We start from the raw sequence: 20,598 nt of genomic DNA, 5'->3' as shown, positions 1-20,598 counted from the left end.
TGCAGTTCTGCAACTTCAGTGGCTAACAGGTGAAAACACAGGGGAAAAATAAAAAGCAAAGAAACCAAAACAACCTGTGGCTGCACACATATGAAGACAAAGCATGTAAACAGGTCTCCAGAGAATACTGGAAGGGTGACTATAACAAGGAAAAGAAAACTAGGAAACTTTTGTATGCCAGTTTTTACTCTAATGTTATTTTCCCCCCTTTATTACTTAGATAACTCAGATTAAAGTGTTCAAGTCATAACAGGACTAAGCATATTTGCTTGGTTTATTTTGTTTAAACTGATAACATATTACTTGGACCAAAAACAAGTTCTTGGATAAATACAGGTTATATTTCACTCTTGCTCAGAAAACTTTTCTGTAAGAATATATAGCAGCCTTTAAAATTAATACTACTGCAAAAATCTCAAACAGAGCTTAATTCATGTATATATTCGTTCATTTCACTTTCTCAGAATTCAGGTGCAAACCATGACAAAGTTTAGCTTTAGCTGCAGGAATAGGTGATGTGGGGAAGGTATGCAGATATAACACAGAGCAGCAAAACGTGTGCTTTGTTTGGGAAAAGAGAAATAAATCACAATTTGAGTTTCTGGTTTGTTCAGTAGTTGTATGCAGTTTGGGATCCCTTCCAGTTTACTGCAAAGTTGATGCATATTTTATTAAAATGACTATGGCTAGACAGTAGATAGGAAGTCTGTCTGGAAACTGGGATGAGATGGAGCCCTGCAGGGGCATATGCAAGAAACAAGGCTCCCTTAGGGGAAGGAAAGTCACAGAAAGCCAGAAATGCAAATGCATTACTTGAGTCACGAGGAGAAGGGAATTGTCAGCAGGATACAGATGCTGACCTCACAGATCAAAAAGTCTTCACTCACAAACTCTGATAGGTCTGTAGGGTTTTTTGTAACTGAAGAAACAAAAGGAAATTATTGCAGTAGCAAGCAAAATGGAGAAAGTGAGCTAACCTGGACCTGTCTGAAAGGACATTAGTTTTCCAGTTATTTTATTTAATTGGTATCCAATACAGTTTCTCTATTTACATTTCTAATTTTATTTATAAGTATGTCTATAAATAAAAGATCATACTGGATATATCAGCCAAGTCGGATGAAACCTATTATGGAAAAATGTCCTCCTATTAGACTTTCAAAGAAGTTGGACAGCAAAGATTAAAACATGGCAGCACAAAACCCCACATGTCGTGCTGCTGGGGAAATTATCATTGAGAAACAAAACCTTTGAACCAATCTTTTGCTTATTTCCAGACAGCTTACAACCTTGCCTACTCAACTGGACAGGTTAGGAAACTCAAGGAGTATATATTATTAAACGAAATTATCAGAAGTTATGCATAGTACATCACTGGAGAAACAGATCTGTAACAACACATAAATTGAAGAGATTACGAGGTTTAATTAATCTCAGCTAAAATATTAGTCACAGCTTTAGGATTCTCTGGTACACAGGGAAATTGGGAGGGGAGACTGGGACCCGGAGGGAAGTAATGAGTTTCTGGATGAGGAAGGGAAGGAAAAAGAGGACCAAGGAAAAAAGTGTGAGAAACAGCCCTGCTGACACCAAGGCGAGAGGAGGAGGAGGAGATGCCCCAGGTGCTGGAGCAGAGATTCCCCTGGAGCCTGTGGAGAAGACCATGACAAGAAGGTTGTCCCACTGAAGCCCATGAAGGTGCATGATGAAGGGGATGTCCATACTGCAGCCCATGGAAGAAGCAAAGTTACCAATAAAAGTGCCTGAAAATACATTTGCTGAGGAAATCTCAAGTGGAAAAAAAAAATCAAAACACAAGAAAATAATATTGGCACTTGCTACAAGATGAATGATTCACATGTAATGTTTTAAAATCACACAATCATATTTGGACAAATACGATGACAAAGGTAATAAAGACAAAAGGACTAATCTAATCATATAAATCCATACATTTTTATATGTAACTTGGAAATATTTTTAAACATCATTATGGCATATTTGTTAAAGTCTATGAGCTGTGAGTTCTTAGAGAAATTAATGAATCTGAAAGTTCTTTAAGGTCTTAATTTTAAATGCCTACAGTATTGTTTTGGTTAAGATTGCAATACTTTTATCTCAATACAGGACTGCTAGAGTTCTGGTGTTATTGAAATCACTCTGGATTTGTGACAAGGAAGCACTGATAACTATGGTATAAATAACATCACATGTTCCATACTGTAAGTATTGTGTTTATCTAATCAGAATGTATGTTAATTCTTTTATTTTTATTATTATTCATCCCTATATTTAAAAGCTCTAAAGGAAGTTAGTGTAGTTCCTGATGAGAGTCTGTATTTATTTTTACATTTCCTAAATTTAAGCAGAAAATACACTTTGAACAACAGACCATAACACCAAATGAGACTTCTTAAATGTACTAGTAAAATGGTATTTATTCAGTTTGGAACTCTAAATATTCACAAAACTGTATTCTTAATGCAACTTTCTATATTAAATATCCACTTTGGTATATTATTTTAAGTAGAGGAATATTTATAGTATACTATGATAATTCAAACAACTTTTACCCAGTAACATAACTCCCAGGGCTTTAATGTTACCTATAAGATATATTAAAGCATTTCAGATCATGAGCTTGCAGTAAGGTAAAGATTACCATATGCTACTGATTCTTTGACATAAATGTCAAAGCTTTACTTGCACAAATAGGAATTTGTAAAAAGACAAAACCCATATTATTGTTAATAACATTATTTATGGAACATTTAGAAATTGTAATAACAAGAGTTGAGTCCCTCATAGATGGGAGTTATTTTGACCAAGGATCAAAGCTCAGACCTATCATTCATTTATGCAGCCCTAAGAAATATTGTTTGCTGAATCTGTCAGTAAGGGATGCTGTAGAGTCTTCACTTTGTACATCATCACTGTCATGTTAAAGTGGTATAATGTGCCTGTTTGAAATCTGAGAACTGTGTCTGAAATCGGAAAAATGGTATCAATAGGAAAAATAGTTTATGAGTAGATGCACACAGAGAGATGGTACAGTGAAAATGTGATAGGAAAATGTGTTGGTTTTTTTAAGCAAACTAAGGACATTAATAAATTATTAAGAACTAACTATTACACAGAGTTTTAGAGAGTTTATTAAACAAATCAAACAACAGATTGAAAAATAGAATCCAGCCTACTTGTTGTCATCCTATTTTTGCCAAAAATCTCAAGACTTATTTTCTCTTAATATATAAGGGTACTCGAGCTGTCTTTTGGGTCAGAAAAACTGCTGACTGGTTTTAACTGTGTAAAATACATTTTGCCAGCCTTGCAATGCTGATTGTGCCATTGATTGTGCTCATTACCTGTGCAGGCAGCATGTAAAAAACACAACATTTTTGAAGTCTCTGGAGAATATCCTATCAGTGAATAACAGCTCCAACTAGCACCAGCCTATAAAGTGTGGATGTAACACTTAAGGTATCATCAGGTACAGGATCTCTATTTCATCAAACAAATAACAGCTCTTTGGAAGTTCTTAAACCATTAGCAGACAATACAACTGATACATAGGCAGAAGCTCATGAAACAACTTTTTGTGTTGTGGAAGAAATTAATGAATATTAAAGTCCAAGCTGCCCTGATACTGCAGGAAATGTTGGTTCAAAAAAAAAAGTTCCCTGATAATTTCATTCTTCTTTAGTGTAACAGACCTAATATCAACACTTATGACTAAATGGGAAAAGCTAATATTGGAAGGGAAAGAAACACCATTTCCAAGCCTGTACAGCTTTATTTCAGCCAGTAAATATAGCACCACAATCCACAGAAAGTAGCCAAAAATATCTGCAAACAGATTAAATGGGAGACAATTTTTAAATTTTAAATATAAATTTGGTAGAAATAGAATTACCCATTTACAGAATGGATAAAAACTTTATACTTAATTTAAGGCATCACATTAAACAACTGATTAAATTAGTCATGCTCCTAAATAAATGTCTTTCCCTAGGTTGTTTAAGCTTTTAAGCCAGAAGAGTTATTAAATTTTACATTTTCTTGCCTTTTTGTCTTCTTTAAATAATCAACAACTCAGACTCCGCTTATTTAATTTTTCCCAGTGGAAGGTGACCTTAAAGTTTTACTGAAAGAAAAAATTTACAAAACTGAGAGGATTCTGAGCTAGTGTAATACCAATACAGCCATCCACACAACATGAATACAGCTATGTCTGTGTGTATGTGCAGCCATTTGGGTCTACTCTGAGTAAGAGATAATTTAATTTAGATGCCAAAAGAGGAACAATTCTGAAAGGCTGTCTGGTCATGTGGCTGACATTTAGTATTGAATTGTCAATATAAACACAAGCCAAGGCTGCACTGAGGCTGAGGCTGTGGTACCTCAAAATAATTTCCAGCTTCAGTTGAGGTTTCATTTACACATCATTGCAGATACTGTTTCCTTAAAGGACTGTGCAGAGCTCAGATGATTGACTGGGCTACTTAAGAACTTGGAAATACCCATGTTTCCTCACAGCTTTCCCATAACACTTCCTCAGGTCACCAAAGAAAGCTGCTCTTCATTTCCAATGCATACAATCCTTCTCCTCCAAACTCAGTCTTCCTACTAAAATTCTGTCACCTCTCCAAACTGTACACTTCACTTTTTGCTCCTTTTAGTTACCAAAGAGTTTGTCCCAACTCCCTGTTAGTGTAGCTGAGCACGCCATAGAGAAGATGAAGAAGCACCAAACCATATGCAGATTTCCATGGATCAGATGGCTCCTGAGAGTCTCCTATTCAGTGGTCACATGTGCTCCATTATTTGCATATGTTGCAGGGTAAAAATCTGTATATTCTCAACAGTACTAATTACCCAACATTTAAGGTGACCCTGTTGCTCAAGTCCATTTCCTTACCTTCTCCTTCCAGTCACAATACTCTTGCTTTCATAGCCTTAACATGTGAATCCCACTAAGATTCATTTGTGGTTGAAAACAGAACAACCTGATTGAATTTTTTGCAGAGTGTCTCAATTGCATAATCAAACATAATTGCAGCTGGCTACATAAATTGTTCTGGCCTGCAGGCCTGTGCTAATATTGCAGCAACAAAAATATTATATGATACTGTAAGTAGAAGCTTTTCATACAATACGTAGTTGAAAAAGGTTATAGCAATTTTCTCCAACAGGGCAAAGAGACTTGCCTCTTACATTTTTCCAACTATTCAAAGGAGAATTATTTACAAAGAGGCATTTGTACAGCTCAGTAAAAGAAAGATGTCTCCTGGAATCAATTAAAATACCCTAGATACATCTATGTTTTCTGTGATTCATTTCAAATAAAGACCTGATCCTTGATAAGAAAGAATTTGAAAGCACTCTCATTACTGTCTCAAAAGACTGACACTGTAATACTGTTTCTTTTTGTGCAGAAACAGCATATACAGGGAGAAAAAAAAAACTGCTTTTTTTTTTTTTGTTATCATTTGTAGTGGCTGAAGCGGAGTTAAAAGGCTTGAAGAAAAAACAGAGTTGACCTTTCAAAGAAAAAGATAAAACAAACCCCAAAATCTTTACCCTTGCCTATTGCCTGATCATAAAAACTATGAAAAACTCTGCAAGTTCCACATACCTATGATTTGCATGTCAATATAAAGTGAATTCAAACTTGGAAAATAACTAAATTATTGGTCTGAACTCTGCAATATTTATAAACAATGTCACGGAATTTCACAGAGAGAGACACATTATTGCAATGGAAGGTAGATGAAACAAAGCAGAATTCAAGCTGTTTCTGTAAAGTTGTCATTATAAAATTAAAAATCAGGGGTTTTTTACTTGTTGATACAAGGAAAACAGTATAAGATACTTGAAAGATATTCAGTGTTTTAAATACAGTACAAAGTACAGTAAAAATACAGTATAAATCCATATCTTAAATCCAACAACCAAGTTGCAACTGGGATCTCTCTGTACTGACTTCTTTCATTCATTGTGTGTGTTTAGGTCACAAATTGTTCAGGGTATTCAGCATATGTCTCTTTGGACACATGCTGCATACAGTGTAGCCACTGTCTCATATCAAGCCCCATTTGTTATTGTAATTTGTATTCCAAAACAGGGCATTACAAACAACATTGGTCAGCTTTAATATTTCTGCTAGAATTAGATACTATGAAAGTAGAGCATTAAACTCTGCCCTCACAGTTCTACAGGATTCAGAGGAATCAATGACATTTTTGTACCACTGATCAGGACATGCTCTCCTTGAGGGATGTGTGTAGATATGAACGTGCACGTCCAAACCCCATTTTACAAGTGATTATGCCAAATCAAATCCAATCACTATCTTTCCTTCTGTTCTAAAAAAAAAGCAACTCTTCTCCTGCCTCCTCTTTTTCACTGGGACAAGGTCCAGGCCTGCTGGACGCACAGTGGTCTGTAGGAACACACCATTTCAAATCACAGCTGGAAGGGGCACAGCCAGGTTGGCACATTAGTGCAAGGACGTGCAGTGCTGGGGAGCCAAGGACAAGAAGAGCAGAGGTAGAGTTTTGGCTTGACACTGAAACAGCAGCTGAAGCTCTGGTCTTGGACTAAACCTCCATTTTCACACCTAAAAGGATGAGACAAACACCCTCCATCATGCATAACCATTAATTTACTGAACCTTACCCACTCTCATGTGTTTATGGGTTAAAAAAGCCATAGAAGGATGACAGAGGTCATCTAATGTGACCTCTTGGAAAACTTCTACTTAACTTTCAAGACAGGTCAGAAGAAAGGGAAAGATCCCTATATTTCAAATTGTCAGGGAAAGAGGGAACACACACTGTGTGGTAGACTGTTCCAAAGGCTAACTGATAAAAGGAGAGAGGAAAAGGCTTCCTCACTGCTGACTTGAACTCATTTGGCTTCAGCTTTCAAATACACACTTCTGAAGTACTGAAAATCCTTTATCAAAGCTGTTTTTCCAAAGAGATAATTATAGAGTTCTTACTCATTAATATTATCCTCTTTAAGCCCAGATGGGTTACTTCTTTGATCTATGAGTTTGGTGCATATTTTCCATTCTTTAGGACATAATAATTTCAAAACTCAGGAAAGCCTACGTCCCAGTTATAAGACCTATCACTGGAAAGAAAACATTTTGAATCCATGATTCAAAATCTCACATTCAGCCTTCTTCCTTATCCACATGAGGTACGTTTGCATTTTAGCAAAACAAGAACAACATGACTGAGGAGGTACATACTAAAATTAATAAAAGTATAATTAAAAAGTAAGAACAGCAGTTTCTGTGTTCTTTAATCATCATCATGTTAATGTTATAGCACGAGCAGTTCTTCCATCTTCTATGGAAAAAAATCATCCCTTAATGATACCCTTAATTCAACAGAAATGTTGAATAAAGTGCAGTTTATACCAAGAATGTTTAAAAATTGGCAAAAATTCAAAAGATGAATCCATTGAATGTAGATTATAATCTTTATGCATAATGTATTTTGTCTTGTGATTGGATATTACTTCAAAAGTTATTACACATAAGTAACAATTTCAATTTAAGACTACGTTCTGTGTTACTCCCCATCTTCCCTCATTTTCTTCAATTCACCTTTCCCTTTTCTTTCTATGTGCAAAACATTGCTGTATTATTCAACAATTATTCAATAATTAAATCACTGCCAGTTTTGTTCCCTAGTTGCCTAATTTGGTAGGAAAACACAAGCCAAGCCTTTGGCACCCTAAAGCTGGAGGACCACAGGGCAAATGTAGCAGCATATTTTATAGCTCAAGAACATATACAGTATTTCAGAACATTTATTCAAGATTCAGCACAAACTCTCCCATGAGCAATACACAGAGTTCTTTCATTGGCAAGAACAAAGGAAACCACGTAACTATATTTATTCTCACTCTTTTTATCTTCCACATAGAGTATGTCAGCACACAAGAAGAAAGTGAATATAGATTTTTGTCTGATTGTATTATTGAGTTGAACTACAGTTCAGAGAATACTACAGCAACACGTCTGGCAGTTTAACCACCTGCAATTGGAATTAAGAATGTGATACTGTCCTATATAAGCACTGGATAAATTTCAGGTTTCAACTACATCAACATTTTTAAGCTTGTTTCTGCTATTTGCTCTTCTTTTCAGTGTCTGATGTAACAAAGTTATTTCAGGACCATTTAAAACATAACTGAGAGGCCACATTTGTAACCTTTGAACCAAGTGTAGTCTCTATGGGTCAGAAAGATGACCTTTAACTTGAAAAATTTAAGGAAGAGAGAAACTGTTTTATTTTAATGCAAAACTGTTAGAAAAATTAATATGGAAAAACTGTTATATTCCTTCAAAATGGAAATCACAGAGCAGGAAAATGGTAGACAGAGCCTCACAAATTGCCTCAATTCCAGGAAAGGTCAAGTCAGATATTAGGCCAGACCAGAACTTCTCCTTCAGAATACAAATAATGAAAGTACATAATTCCTTAATATACAGCAATTCCCTATAAATTGAGTGACTTACTATGCATCTAGTTCTCTCAGTGACATGACTGCTGCATAGGTTTTCAACTGTTTGGGGTTTTTTTAAGCAATGCCTAAGAATATGCAAAAATCTGCAAGAAGACTGTATTTGATTATCTGGAGTAAAAATTCTGAATTAGTTAGCCAGAAAGATTGTATGTCTTACTTTAACCAGTACAGAGAAATTCTGTAGCTTATGTCAGGAAATTAAGAAGGAAGTACTTGTTCAAATACCAAAAGAAAATTATTTTTAAAAAGGGAAAATGAAAAAGAGCTCTGTAGAAACAGCTTGCTGTCTACATGGTTAGGAATAACACTACACTATGCCCTTTTACTTTCACCATTCCATCTAATTACAGCTCTTGTTCCCACAGTAACTGACTTTCCTCATTGTCAGGCTGCAATCTTTCTCTACTCAATTTACTTTTGAAATAAAACACGAAAATGGGGGAAAAAATGGGAAAATAGGCTCAGTTTGTCCTCTGCGCAAGGAAAAATACGAGAAAAGAGAAAAGTAGAATGAGAAAAATAAAGTGGGAAATAAAGAACTCCAAAGTATTCAGATTTTTAAATTTTAGATATCTATAAGCTCCACTTCATTTTGAGGATTACTGGACAGAGTCCAAATATACTGAAGAAGGGCTATGTGTAGCCATCATGACATTGAAACCATTAGTAGGGATTATGTATGAAAATTTAAGCCTGTAGAGATGAATTACCTTTCAGTATTTTATTGCCTTTTTTTTTTCAAATTTAAAATCTCCATGTCTCTCTTACTGCCTTGGAAAATAGCAATTCCTTCTAATTTCAGAGGAATCTACAATTATCTATCTCTAAATTAATTTTCTGCTTGCAAAAAGAAGATTAGTCAGACAATATTTATTTAGATATTTTATACATTAAATGCAAATTTACCTTATCGCCTTCAGAGAAAGTCATTCCATCAGAGGCCCTTTTCCAAGTAATCTCTGGGATAGGTTCTCCTTCTGCTTCACAGATGAGGGTTGCTTTCCCATTCTCAAAGGTGGTTTCATTTTTAAGTTGTATTATTTGAGGCTGCACTGTTGAAAATACAAATTCCATTACTGATCCTGCACAAAGAATGTCATCTCAAAATTTATCTTTAAAACCACTTTTTTATTTTTTTTCTCCCTTCCTGGGGTAGTGAGGGATGGATCCTGGCTGACCTGCCTTGGTGGCTGTGTTTGTGTGCTTTTTTTCCCCCTTAGGGACCAGCCAGCCCTCACTGCTCTCTGGCAAATCAGGAGTGAAGCAAAGGTTCAGTGATTCCATGATGATCCTGCCTCTGAACAGGAATAACCCCATGCACCAGAGCAGGCTGGTGATGACTGGCTGGAAAGCAGCTCTGCAGAGAGGGCCCAGGGGGTCCTGGTGGTCAAGAAGCTGAGAATGAGCCAGCAATTCACCCCTGAGGATCAGGGAACTTATCCATGTGTATAAACATCTGACAGAGGTGAGTGCACATAGAGCCAGAACCTTCTCAGCAGTGCCCAGTGAGAGGGCAAGAGCCAACGGCACAAATTGAAACACAGAAAGAGGGAAAACCTGAGGGCAACTCAAGAGCAGAACAAGCTGCCCAGGAGACTGTGGAGTCTCCACCCTTGAAGATACTCAACACCCAGCTAGACTTGGTCCTGAGACACCTGCTCTGGTTGATTCTGGACTAGATGGTCTGCAGAGGTGCTTTCCTGACTCAGGCATTCTTTGATTCCATGATAATCTGTGTTTGTCTTCAAATGCAAATTATTCAGAAAAAAAAAGCATTATTACTATTCATGGACTTTGATCTTTAGCAATGTTTAACTGCCTTACCTAAATTACAGAATTTAACAAAATCTCCCAATAAAACACACATCACACTGGTATTACCTCTATTAAGATCTGAAGAGTCCTCTGATCCAAAGCTGTTAATCCTTGCTTACCAACTATACTATTTTAGTGGTAAAATACATTCAAAAAATTCCATGTATTATTTGCATTCTTCAAATCATTCCACTTTATATCCTCAATTACACAGGAACTACAGCTCTCAATCTATACTTCACCTTGTCAGGTTATTCACATATGCAACACCATTTCTGGTAGCATGTGCAAGGACTTATCTGTACAATATCACAAAAGAACTCTGTTGTAGAACTATGCATAGAATATTACTCTCTTCCATGGCATTCAAGTATCTTCACTAAAAATCTTTTGGTCTTAAGTATTACTTCATATATAATGATTATTAAATCTCCCTGAACCTATCCACTTTACAGATTGAACGAGGTACTCACCCCATTGGAAAATCTAACATGTAATCGTATAATAAGAATATAATTAAGTTTACACCCAAAACCTTGAATCCAGATTACATGAGCAAATTAAATTTTGGCCGCTCTTAACATTGACTTCATCAACTTTCAGTACATTTATTGAAAACAATATATTTTCTATGTATTTTTTCTGAGTTTTGCTTTTGAGGAAGTACTACAGTAGTGTATGCCATATGAAACAGAAAATAAAGAGATGTAACCTGTTTTCCAATCCCCTTACTAAAGTATAGCTATGCAGAAGAGCAATATTGGCTTATGTTGATGGATCAAAAAGGGAAAGAGAATCATTCAGGTCGGAACGGACTCCAGGAGGTCATCTGGACCAACCTCCTCATCAACACAGGGTCAACAGACCCTGTTCAGGTCAGATTACTCAGGGATTTGTGGAGCACTATCCTGAGAAATGTCGAGAACAGAGACTGCACAGCCCCTCTCACCAGCCTGTTGCAGTGAGGAATGTTTTCCTTATGTCTCATCTCCTCTCATTTTATGAGCACTATTTCACTTATGGCCATTGTCTCACAGATGCTGCATTCAGCATCAGCAAGAAGAACAATAAAACCAGGTTCAAACTTGCTGTCTCTAGATACATTACCCACCTCTCTTTTATCCATTTCCACCACACCATTCTTGTCTCACTCCTTATCCCTTTTCTCCACAGTCCTCCTGTTGCTTGCCTACTGTCTGTTCACCCTTGACTATTATGAAAAAACTATTGTATGTTTACTGCATAGAGATTAAAAACAAGTAGCATTTGACCTAAGAAAGGACTGAACTAACATCCTGCTTCATTAATATATAACTATGGTGAGTGACATCATGTGTAGAAAGAAAATACCCGAGTGATCAGGGGTTCTTGAAATGTCAACTAGATCCAGATTTATTGGATGCAGCAGCAGGATATCAATTTGGCTGAGAAAATATGAAACTCTCCTCTGTGATTCAACAAAAGATGCCAGCGGAAAGAACCAAAAAAAAAAAAAGAGTTTGAGACAAGACAATTATATTAAACTTCAAAATACCTTCAATTGTTACTCTTACTTTCAGGATCATCCAAATGCCTATGAAATATTTGACCTTGGCACTCAGGCACTGTATTCCTACAGCCATATCACCTGGCTACAATATAATCTGTTCTATCCTTTCATTCACTTGATATAATATCATCCCTGGAAAAAAGAGCTATGGCAGATATACCACTTAAAAAAGGCATCACACATAGTACTTTATGTCAGAATTTTTCAGGATTTATAATTACATTATTTCCATCAGAACAAGAAGATTTCCACATCTGGACAAGATGACAGACAATATAATCTGCTCAAGATGATGCATGTTCCAAAACATATAAATAATACTCTTTAATTTTTAACCTTAGACATATTCTAAATTTCTTTAAGACCTTCTCCAAATGAATCACTACAAGATGAAAAGTTTTAGCTTGACATTTTAGACAAGAGCAGCTGACATTTAAAGGAATAAGCACTGATTAATCATCAAATATGTCTAGCTGACAGTTATTACTTGGAAGAAGAAGAGTGCTCATATGGGGGATATTATTTAATTACTTCATTTTTGTAGGTCACAAGTCATAACTTGCTATTGACTAAAAGTTTTTACACTGTTTGAATACCTTTCAATGACATTTTGGACATTAAAAATATTAAAATACATTTGTGTACATGTAAATAACAATATTTATTTGAAAATGGCAAGACTAGTATTGACAGAAATACTGAAACAGTTGTTTCATCCTCCCTTCTGCCTCCAATTCTTTAGCTGTTCTTTCTAAATTGATAAGGTCATTCTCAAACTGAATGGGTATTTGCTTGTTGTAGTCTAGTAAATATGAAGCATATAAAAAATGTAGTGTCTTGGAATGCAAATTCAGAAAGCCTCCAGGTCTTTGCTGGTTTCTTCAGTCAAAAATATTGAAATAGTTTTGTAGTGATGTAATTTTAAAATTTGTGAACTAGATCACCTGGATGAAATAAAAAATAGTTGAATATAGAAAGGACTTATGCTTAAACTTCGTTAAAATTATTTTATTTAGAAGGTAAGGAACTGCTTTTTACAAGACATGCATTTTATAAATATGAAAAGAGTGATCTGCAAAATAAATAGATAAAATTTAATGGTTGGAAAGTGTGCTCTCTGAGCAGAGAAGGTTGGTGTTAAGCTCTCCAACATTTCCTCAATAAACAAGTTTCTTTCAGATTCCATCCTTGGTCTCTTTTGGATTTGTCTCACTGTTGTGCACCTAAAGCCTCCCCAAAAACCTAATGAAGAACACGGATAACTACCTGAAGTTTTAGATTTGTTGTTGTTTGCTGATAACCAATTTCTTGGAAAAGGTATACAATTTGTTGCATTCACAGAGTTCTACCCATATCTTTGACAAAAAACTTCATCAGCCTTTGGAAGCGACACATATATAAAGCTTGGGATAGTCCTGATTATATCTCTTCAGAAGAACTGCTTTAATCAGCTTTTAATTTAGACAAACATGGATTTACTGGTGAGAAGCTTAGTATGCCTGTATCACTGCCTGACAGGATCTCCTCATTAAGATATCACAGGAGGAATCATACTTTTCTACTCTATTCCTGCACAGCCATATTTGAATCATCATAACTGCAGCTCCATCCTCCTGGAAACTGCCAGTACAATTTTAATTTAGTAAACAAACTAGAGACCAACATGGAAATACCTAAGAAAGAGATTGCTGAAACTTCATTCCTGACATAATAAGGATTCACACACATACCAGTACGAAATGTTGACTTGATTTAGAAAATGATAAACCCTAGTTTTTCTCTTTAGATTGTGTAATTGAAACAGGTTAAAATGTTGTTACTACTTCACACTCAAAGGGATTTAAGATTTGTCTTTTGAGAAAACTGTCATCACTGCCTTTATAGATTAGATCATTTTTATTTTAAAAGGTAGAGGTGTTCCAAACAGGTAAGGAAGTAAAAGAGAGGAAGAAGGAATGCAGAAATGTGTGAACAAGTTTAAACCCTGCCAGAGCCCTGTTGTAGTAGAAACAGTAGTTGTTGCCCCAAGGAGTTGGCATTGTAAATTAGAATTCAAGATAGCAGGTTTTTGAGACAAGTAAGCTAATGAAGTGGGAAAGAGAAATGTAATTTAATAGGCCATTTTAACACAAACTAGCTGTTTGTGTACTGTTTAGCTATAATAACCACCCATCTGCCTTGCCATTTTCAGAGCACAGGTTATTTTAACACATTTAATGGGAAGAAAAGTATAATAAGTTGTTGGCTGTGTATATGACTAGGAGTTTAACCTGCGTGAAACAGAAAAAGAAAAAGTAAAGTTCTTTGTAGCAGAAATTAAAACTGTGCTCCACATTTTCACAGTTAAATAGAGGTGAATATTGTAGAGGCAATATTAAACTAAAATTACACTGAGCTGTAGAGATTACAAAAAAGGTAAGAGGCTTAATTGATCACACTATTCCCTAAGGTGTCCTGCTGTTGGCTGAATTAGAGTTAATTTTCTTCCTAGTAGTTCACCTGGTTTTGGATTCAGGATGAGAATAACGTTGGTAACACACTGATGGTGTAGTTGTTGTTGAGCAATGTTCACAGTAAATCAAGGACTTTTCAGCTTCTCACCCCACCAGAGAGGAGGCTGCGGGTGCACAGAGAGCTGGGAGGAGACACAGCCAGGACAGCTGACCCCAATGACCAAAGGGATATTCCACACCCTATGGTGCCATGGTCAGCATATAAACCAAGGGAAAGCTGTCCAGGGCCACTGCTCAGGAACTGTCTGGGCATTGGTTGGTGGGCAATTAATTGTATTTTGCATCACTTTTTTTGTATATTTTGATTCTATTATTATTATTATTATTATTATTCTTCCCTTTCTGTTCTATTAAACTGTCTTTATCTCAACCCATGAATTTTACTTTTTTTTTTTCCTTCTGGCATTTTCCATGATCCCACTGCTGGCAAGGAGAAGTGAGTGAGCTGCTGTGTGATGCTTAACTGCCTACTGGGTGAAATCATGACACAAGTACTAACTACTAGCATATAGGTTATTATAATTTAAATTAAATATATTCAATAGTAAAGCACACAGAAAAAGTAACTAAATATGAATACTTGATGGTGTGCTCAAAATTTGCTACATTAACCTCTGAATTATCCACTCATGAAAGAGATATGAAAGATGCTGCAAACAGTTCTGTGGAAACACTGGTTTGGTACTCGGGGAGAGCCAGAGGGAAAAATTGAATGTGAGAGGGCACCAAGATCAGTTCCCCTCACAACACAAACCCTGCGTGCCTTTCCTGCCTTGCCACATGGAATTATAACCACAAAGGTGCAGGAATACACTGTTCAGAGATTCACAATGGTTTCCACAGAAGGAGAAGCTAAATTGACCAAAAAGTCACAGCTCAAAAATAAATGAACTACTAAGAGAGAAAACTACATTTGATCCAAAAAACCTGCAGAATTATTCTTCACTTTTTATCTTGAAATGATAATTATCAGCCAAAGAGATTAATAGGCTCCGAACTGAAACGTAAGAAAATATTTTTCATGCCAGAAAGAAATGAAATAAGGCATTTATGAGTTTAGGATGTCATGGAAACAAAAAGGACGTGTAGGTTCAAAATGGATCAAACCAACTAATTGTGTCTATTAAAACATCTGGATTTAGCTTTTCAGGGAGTCCCCAGCAAACTGGTTGCTAAAAGATGAAAGAATGAAATTATTGAGAATAACTTTCAAGTACCTCAAGAACAACAACTCTCAAGGACAACAGTCCAATAGCTGGGCAACACACCTGGAGTACAGAGCTCTGGAGACAGCACAGTGTGGAGGGCTGGGAAGAGTTTCTCAGATAGGAAAGGCAGTGGGATGTGTTCATCTGACACAGTAGCTTAAGCCTCAGGCTCCCAGATCCCAAAAGACTATTATCCTATCCAACAGCTAAACTCTTCCAATGCAAGGGACCAGATTACCCTCTGCTGTTAGAACTGTTTCACTTTCCATATTTAATTTTTTATTTTTTTTATTTTTTTTTTAAGCTGGAAAGTTGATTTCCCATGGTCCTAAGTACAACCTTTAAGTCTTCAAATGTAAACAGTCTTTCTCTCTTCTATAAGCTATCATTAATGTAAAAAAAACTTCAATATATTCATTTTTTGTAGGTTTTTCATAAGTTAGCTACAGCCTTTTCCTGCACGGTGATCCTTAGGGATGTTTTCTACATTCTCACAGATGCCTACTCTCACCAGGTTATATCTAAACAAAACTTCAAATAAATTATCAGTTCTGTGTGAAGGAGAGAATCATTAACACAGATTGGGCGGTGGAATATAGAAAGAGAAATAAGAGTTTTGATGTTATTACTTTCATCCTCTGAAACTCAGATCAGCCAATATTTTCATGACTACATCTGCAATCTGGAAAAATGAAAGTCAAGAAAAAACCCACAAATTAAAAAATCAGGAACATGTCTGCATGGTGTTTTCTTATTAAAAAACCTCATCGTTTAGAAGTCCAAATAAGTCAGTTTTCCCCTTTCAGAATTTCCCCCTCTTTCTTTTCTTGGTTTTCATGCAAGCAGACAACTTCTAAAGGAAAACCAGAGTGAATTAACAATTTAACACTCCATTGTACTGTATCTGAATAGCAGAAAAGCAAATTCTGAAGATAGCCTTTCAAAATTAAATTCAGGTGTAAAGGTTAAAGGAGCCAACAGGGAGGAAAGAAGCTGTTAGATTATACAGAGGGTGGTTTGCTGCATTAGTAGGCACCTTGCAGGAATACTCTTCCACTGAAAATTGTGAATTATCACCTCATTTCACCACTGTTTATATTTAAAAAGGCGGGATGGGACATACAATGCAGTACTTACCAAAAACTTGAAGGAATGTCTGTTTTTTGTCATTTCCTGCTTTGTTTTTAGCATTGCAGATATAAGGACCCGCATCGATATTTTTTATATCTCTTACTGTTAGTTCTGAATTGCTTCCTCTCAGCACATATTTTTCATTCGCTTCAATAAGTTTGCCATTCCTAAAAAAAAAAAATAAGAACAATGTATAACTCAACCAGTAGGTTCCAAACTCTGAAATGATGGGCTATGAAAGCATCAATATGCTGAAGATAATACTTGAGGGAAGAGACTGCTAATATGCTGGCCTTCTGTAGAGAAGGAAGTTGATTTTAGGATGGTAAAAATTGGTATTCAGGATCACAGTGTTTTACCATAAGAACGTGCATATTCTAGACAAAAGTAACACATTCTGAACTGCATCTTGATGTTCAAGACCCCAGCTGCACAACATTATTGTCAGGTTATAAAATAAATATGTATTAAAAATACTACAATATCTTTGTTCTTAAACGTTCAATATTGGCCTAATGTTAGAAAAATAGTTGTGAATACAACTCTAACATATGGCTTACACTCAAGGAAGGACAGAAGGAAATTGGTTAAATACACACTTGTATGTGAGAAACATTAAAAACATATTTTCTACGTGTAACTGCTGCAGTTCACAGTAGTAACAACTTAGCAACTTCTAAAAAATTTAGATTACATACACGTAGAGTCTATTGGCACATCAAGAACCCTTCCAATTTATTTCCTCTCAGTTGTTGTTGGCCAGCCACAACTTAGTAAGCAGGCACATCTCCAGATGTTAGAATGAGTTCTGACCAGATGGTAGAGAAATAATAAAACCTGTGAACAATTTTGAGGGCTGAGCGAGGCTTGACCGTTCCATTTGAGTGCCTTGGCACTCACACACAGCTTAGTTTTTAAGAGTGCAATTTTAACTTTTAGTTTTTTTTTTCTGATTCTGCCTAGTTTGTAAAGGGTCCCTTTGATCTTATTTCCATTGGTTCATCAACAGCCCCTTCTCATAACCACCTATCTAGAAACTGCTTGATTTTCATAAGCACTGATAATGCTGCTGATAATGCCAATTTATTGAAAACAGACTATTTTAAAGTAAAAATAGTATACATTACTCAAATATTCTATTCTATTCAATGCGCCTAGTTTTGGACATCTAAATTTAATTCAAGATTTAAGCAACAATTATTTTCATTTGATTCTCATCCAACAATAATCACATATATTTCATAATTTCTGAAATTATATTTTCCCTAAAAATGAGGATACTGCTTATTTCTTGGGAGTATTAATATCTGTTAATAGGAATCTCCTGGCATCTATATAGCTTGTATTTTAGTAACATTTTTTTGTAAATAACTGTAGTCCACTTAGCTGTCAACTTCAAGACATTACTGTGATATTTGTTCATTTTGTTTCTAAAGCAAATCATAGAAATTGTTTTATAGAGCAATAACAGTCTAATTTTCCACATTAGGTGGTCTCGCAGAAAAAAAACAAAACCAAAACCAGAACAAACACACAAACAAAAAAAAGCAACCCACACAGCAATAAACAAACAACCATAAAAAAATCCCCAACAACCAAAAACTCCCCAGTGAGTTCTTTTATGAGACAAAAGTTAATATTCAAGGTTAGAAGTAATTTCCAGATGCCTGTTTTCACAAACATCACTATGGCACTTTCTAAGCAGAAATGAGCATTTCCCTGGACCCTCCAGCGAACAGGAGAGATTCAGACTGATGCTGAAATTAGATAACAGGAAAACATGAATAACACATTTAAAGCAGATTATTTCTTTTGTAAGATAATTCTAAGTCCTGTCAGTAAAGATCAGGAAGTTGATCCAGCCAAACTTTATCACCACGTAATTTATCACCACGATTGTAAACAATCATCATGTTTTCAGCAGGACCATTTGCATGAGTAAAGATTTCCAGTTCATGACCTGTATCTACATTAGGATCTTAATCTTTCAGTCCTGGCTAATTTAATTCCATTAGAGCATTGCTTCTCTGAAGGTTATCTTTACATTAATGCAATATCAGCTTCAATAGAGATATCAGTTAAACAGCAAAAGAATTAGATTCTCTTGGTCCATGAAACATCCACTCTTTCTCTCTCTCTCTCTATGTGTGTATATATATATATATATATATATATTAAATAGAGCAGCAACTAAACCTTGCTGACCTTTCTTCCAGCCTAGGTGTTTCAAAATGACTAATTTTTAAGTGAACTAAAATATTTCTTGAGAAAAAAAAAAAGACGCATTAGTTCAGATGCATTCATTTTAAATTGACAAAATCTTAAACATCGTCAGCACCTGGAAATGAAAAGGGTCAGTGTAAACAGTTCAAGCTTGAACACATTATGCACTGTCTTAAAGAGTTTAAAGGTTAAGACTATTTGTTCGTCATCTTGCTTATAGTCAACACAGAGGAATTTATGTCACTTTAATAGTACTGTCATTTGATTTTAAAAACACAGACATTTTTCATGCCCTAGCTGAAGCTGACTTGTTAAATTCAGTTCATTGGAAACCAAAAAGGAAACAAAAGAAACATCAAGGGAATCTACTTTTGAATTTACTAAAATATGAGCAGATTGTAAGCAAGGTGAGGCTACTTTTGGATAGATACAAATTCTGCAGTCCTTGCCAAAGAAACTTCAGTAGACAGAATGAGTGAATAATTCATGTGAGAGCCCATTTTGAAAGGCAACACAAGAACACTGAACTGGGTATAAAACAAGTCCATAATCTTGATGAACCACCTCAATAGACATGGTTGTACTTTCTATACCATTTAACGAAAATCTTCCAGCAGGATGGAGTACAAATCATTCCCTTTTTATCAGAACTTTTCCTCAGCTTGGTATACTTTTGAGTGTTTTGCAATGACACATCAGGAAATGGCATGATTATTCTCTATGATAATAGTTTTCATCTTTCTGAAGCTATTAGCTATACTTAGCTATTCTGAGAATTCAGAAAACAGACTTCCATTAAATCATTTTATTACACATGCCCATTTTACAAATGGTTAACCTGAGGCAAATTAAATAAAGTGACTGAACTCACAAAGATAAAAGGTACAGTTGGGTATAAAACTGAACATTATTTCCATAAATTGTCCTTAACAAAGATTATAATCCTTCCAAAATCAGTATTAAAATTTAATCAAGTTCAAGGCATAATTCCACTTGTTTATTAAAACAGAAACTTAAAATTGAGGTTACTACCAACTTACATTCAACATCAAAAAGTAAATTAAACAAGATGAAATTGGGAATAATTGGCCACTGATTCTGATAAACTGATTCAACTAGGTTCTCAATGGATGACAAGCACATTAATATTAGAAGAATCAGTTTTGACAGACTTTCCTATCACTGACAATGCTTTTTAGATTTTTCTCAAAATCAAGAAAGATTATGTTGATCTAGTTTTTCTATGCTCAGTCTAATTTCTAAAGAAAAAGAATCTAAAGTCTTATAGAAAGCAAAGGTCTTTATCTTGGTATATTTGTTAGGTAAGACCAAAGACAAGGAAAAGAGATCAGCTGATTCTGAATTCTTTTAACTGGCTATCTATACGTGGGTGAAAAGAAACTTTAAATGTTCAGAACAGAGAATTTAGAAATTTGATGCAGAAATTTAGCCCTGTATTACAATTCAGAAACTTTTGTTTCCTCTAGAAAAAAAATAATTTATCTGTCTCCGGTTTTTTTCCCTGTTTGCATATCAATAATAATATCCTATCACAGGGATAAGGGGCCTTTTCCACCTACTGCTTTAAAACCCTCTCACTTTCAGGAAATATAAA

General features: G+C 35.4%; 1 protein-coding gene across 1 annotated transcript in view; it reads right to left on the bottom strand.

Annotated features, from left to right (window-relative positions):
* The window catches only part of NCAM2 (neural cell adhesion molecule 2), a 272,918-nt gene that overhangs the window by 103,619 nt on the left and 148,701 nt on the right, over positions 1–20,598 (bottom strand). The window contains exons 7-8 of the mRNA XM_027681106.1: positions 16,767–16,927; positions 9,451–9,596 (exon numbers count right to left, since the gene is read on the bottom strand). Of these exons, the coding sequence (XP_027536907.1) occupies positions 9,451–9,596; positions 16,767–16,927 (307 nt within the window). The remainder of the gene's footprint in view (positions 1–9,450; positions 9,597–16,766; positions 16,928–20,598) is intronic.

Source organism: Neopelma chrysocephalum, unplaced genomic scaffold (assembly GCF_003984885.1).
Source record: "Neopelma chrysocephalum unplaced genomic scaffold, ASM398488v2 Primary Assembly neopelma1_60, whole genome shotgun sequence".
NCBI classification, from domain to species: Eukaryota; Metazoa; Chordata; class Aves; order Passeriformes; family Pipridae; genus Neopelma; species Neopelma chrysocephalum.
Note: the sequence above shows the minus strand (reverse complement) of the source record. Positions and strands in the feature narration are given on the sequence as shown.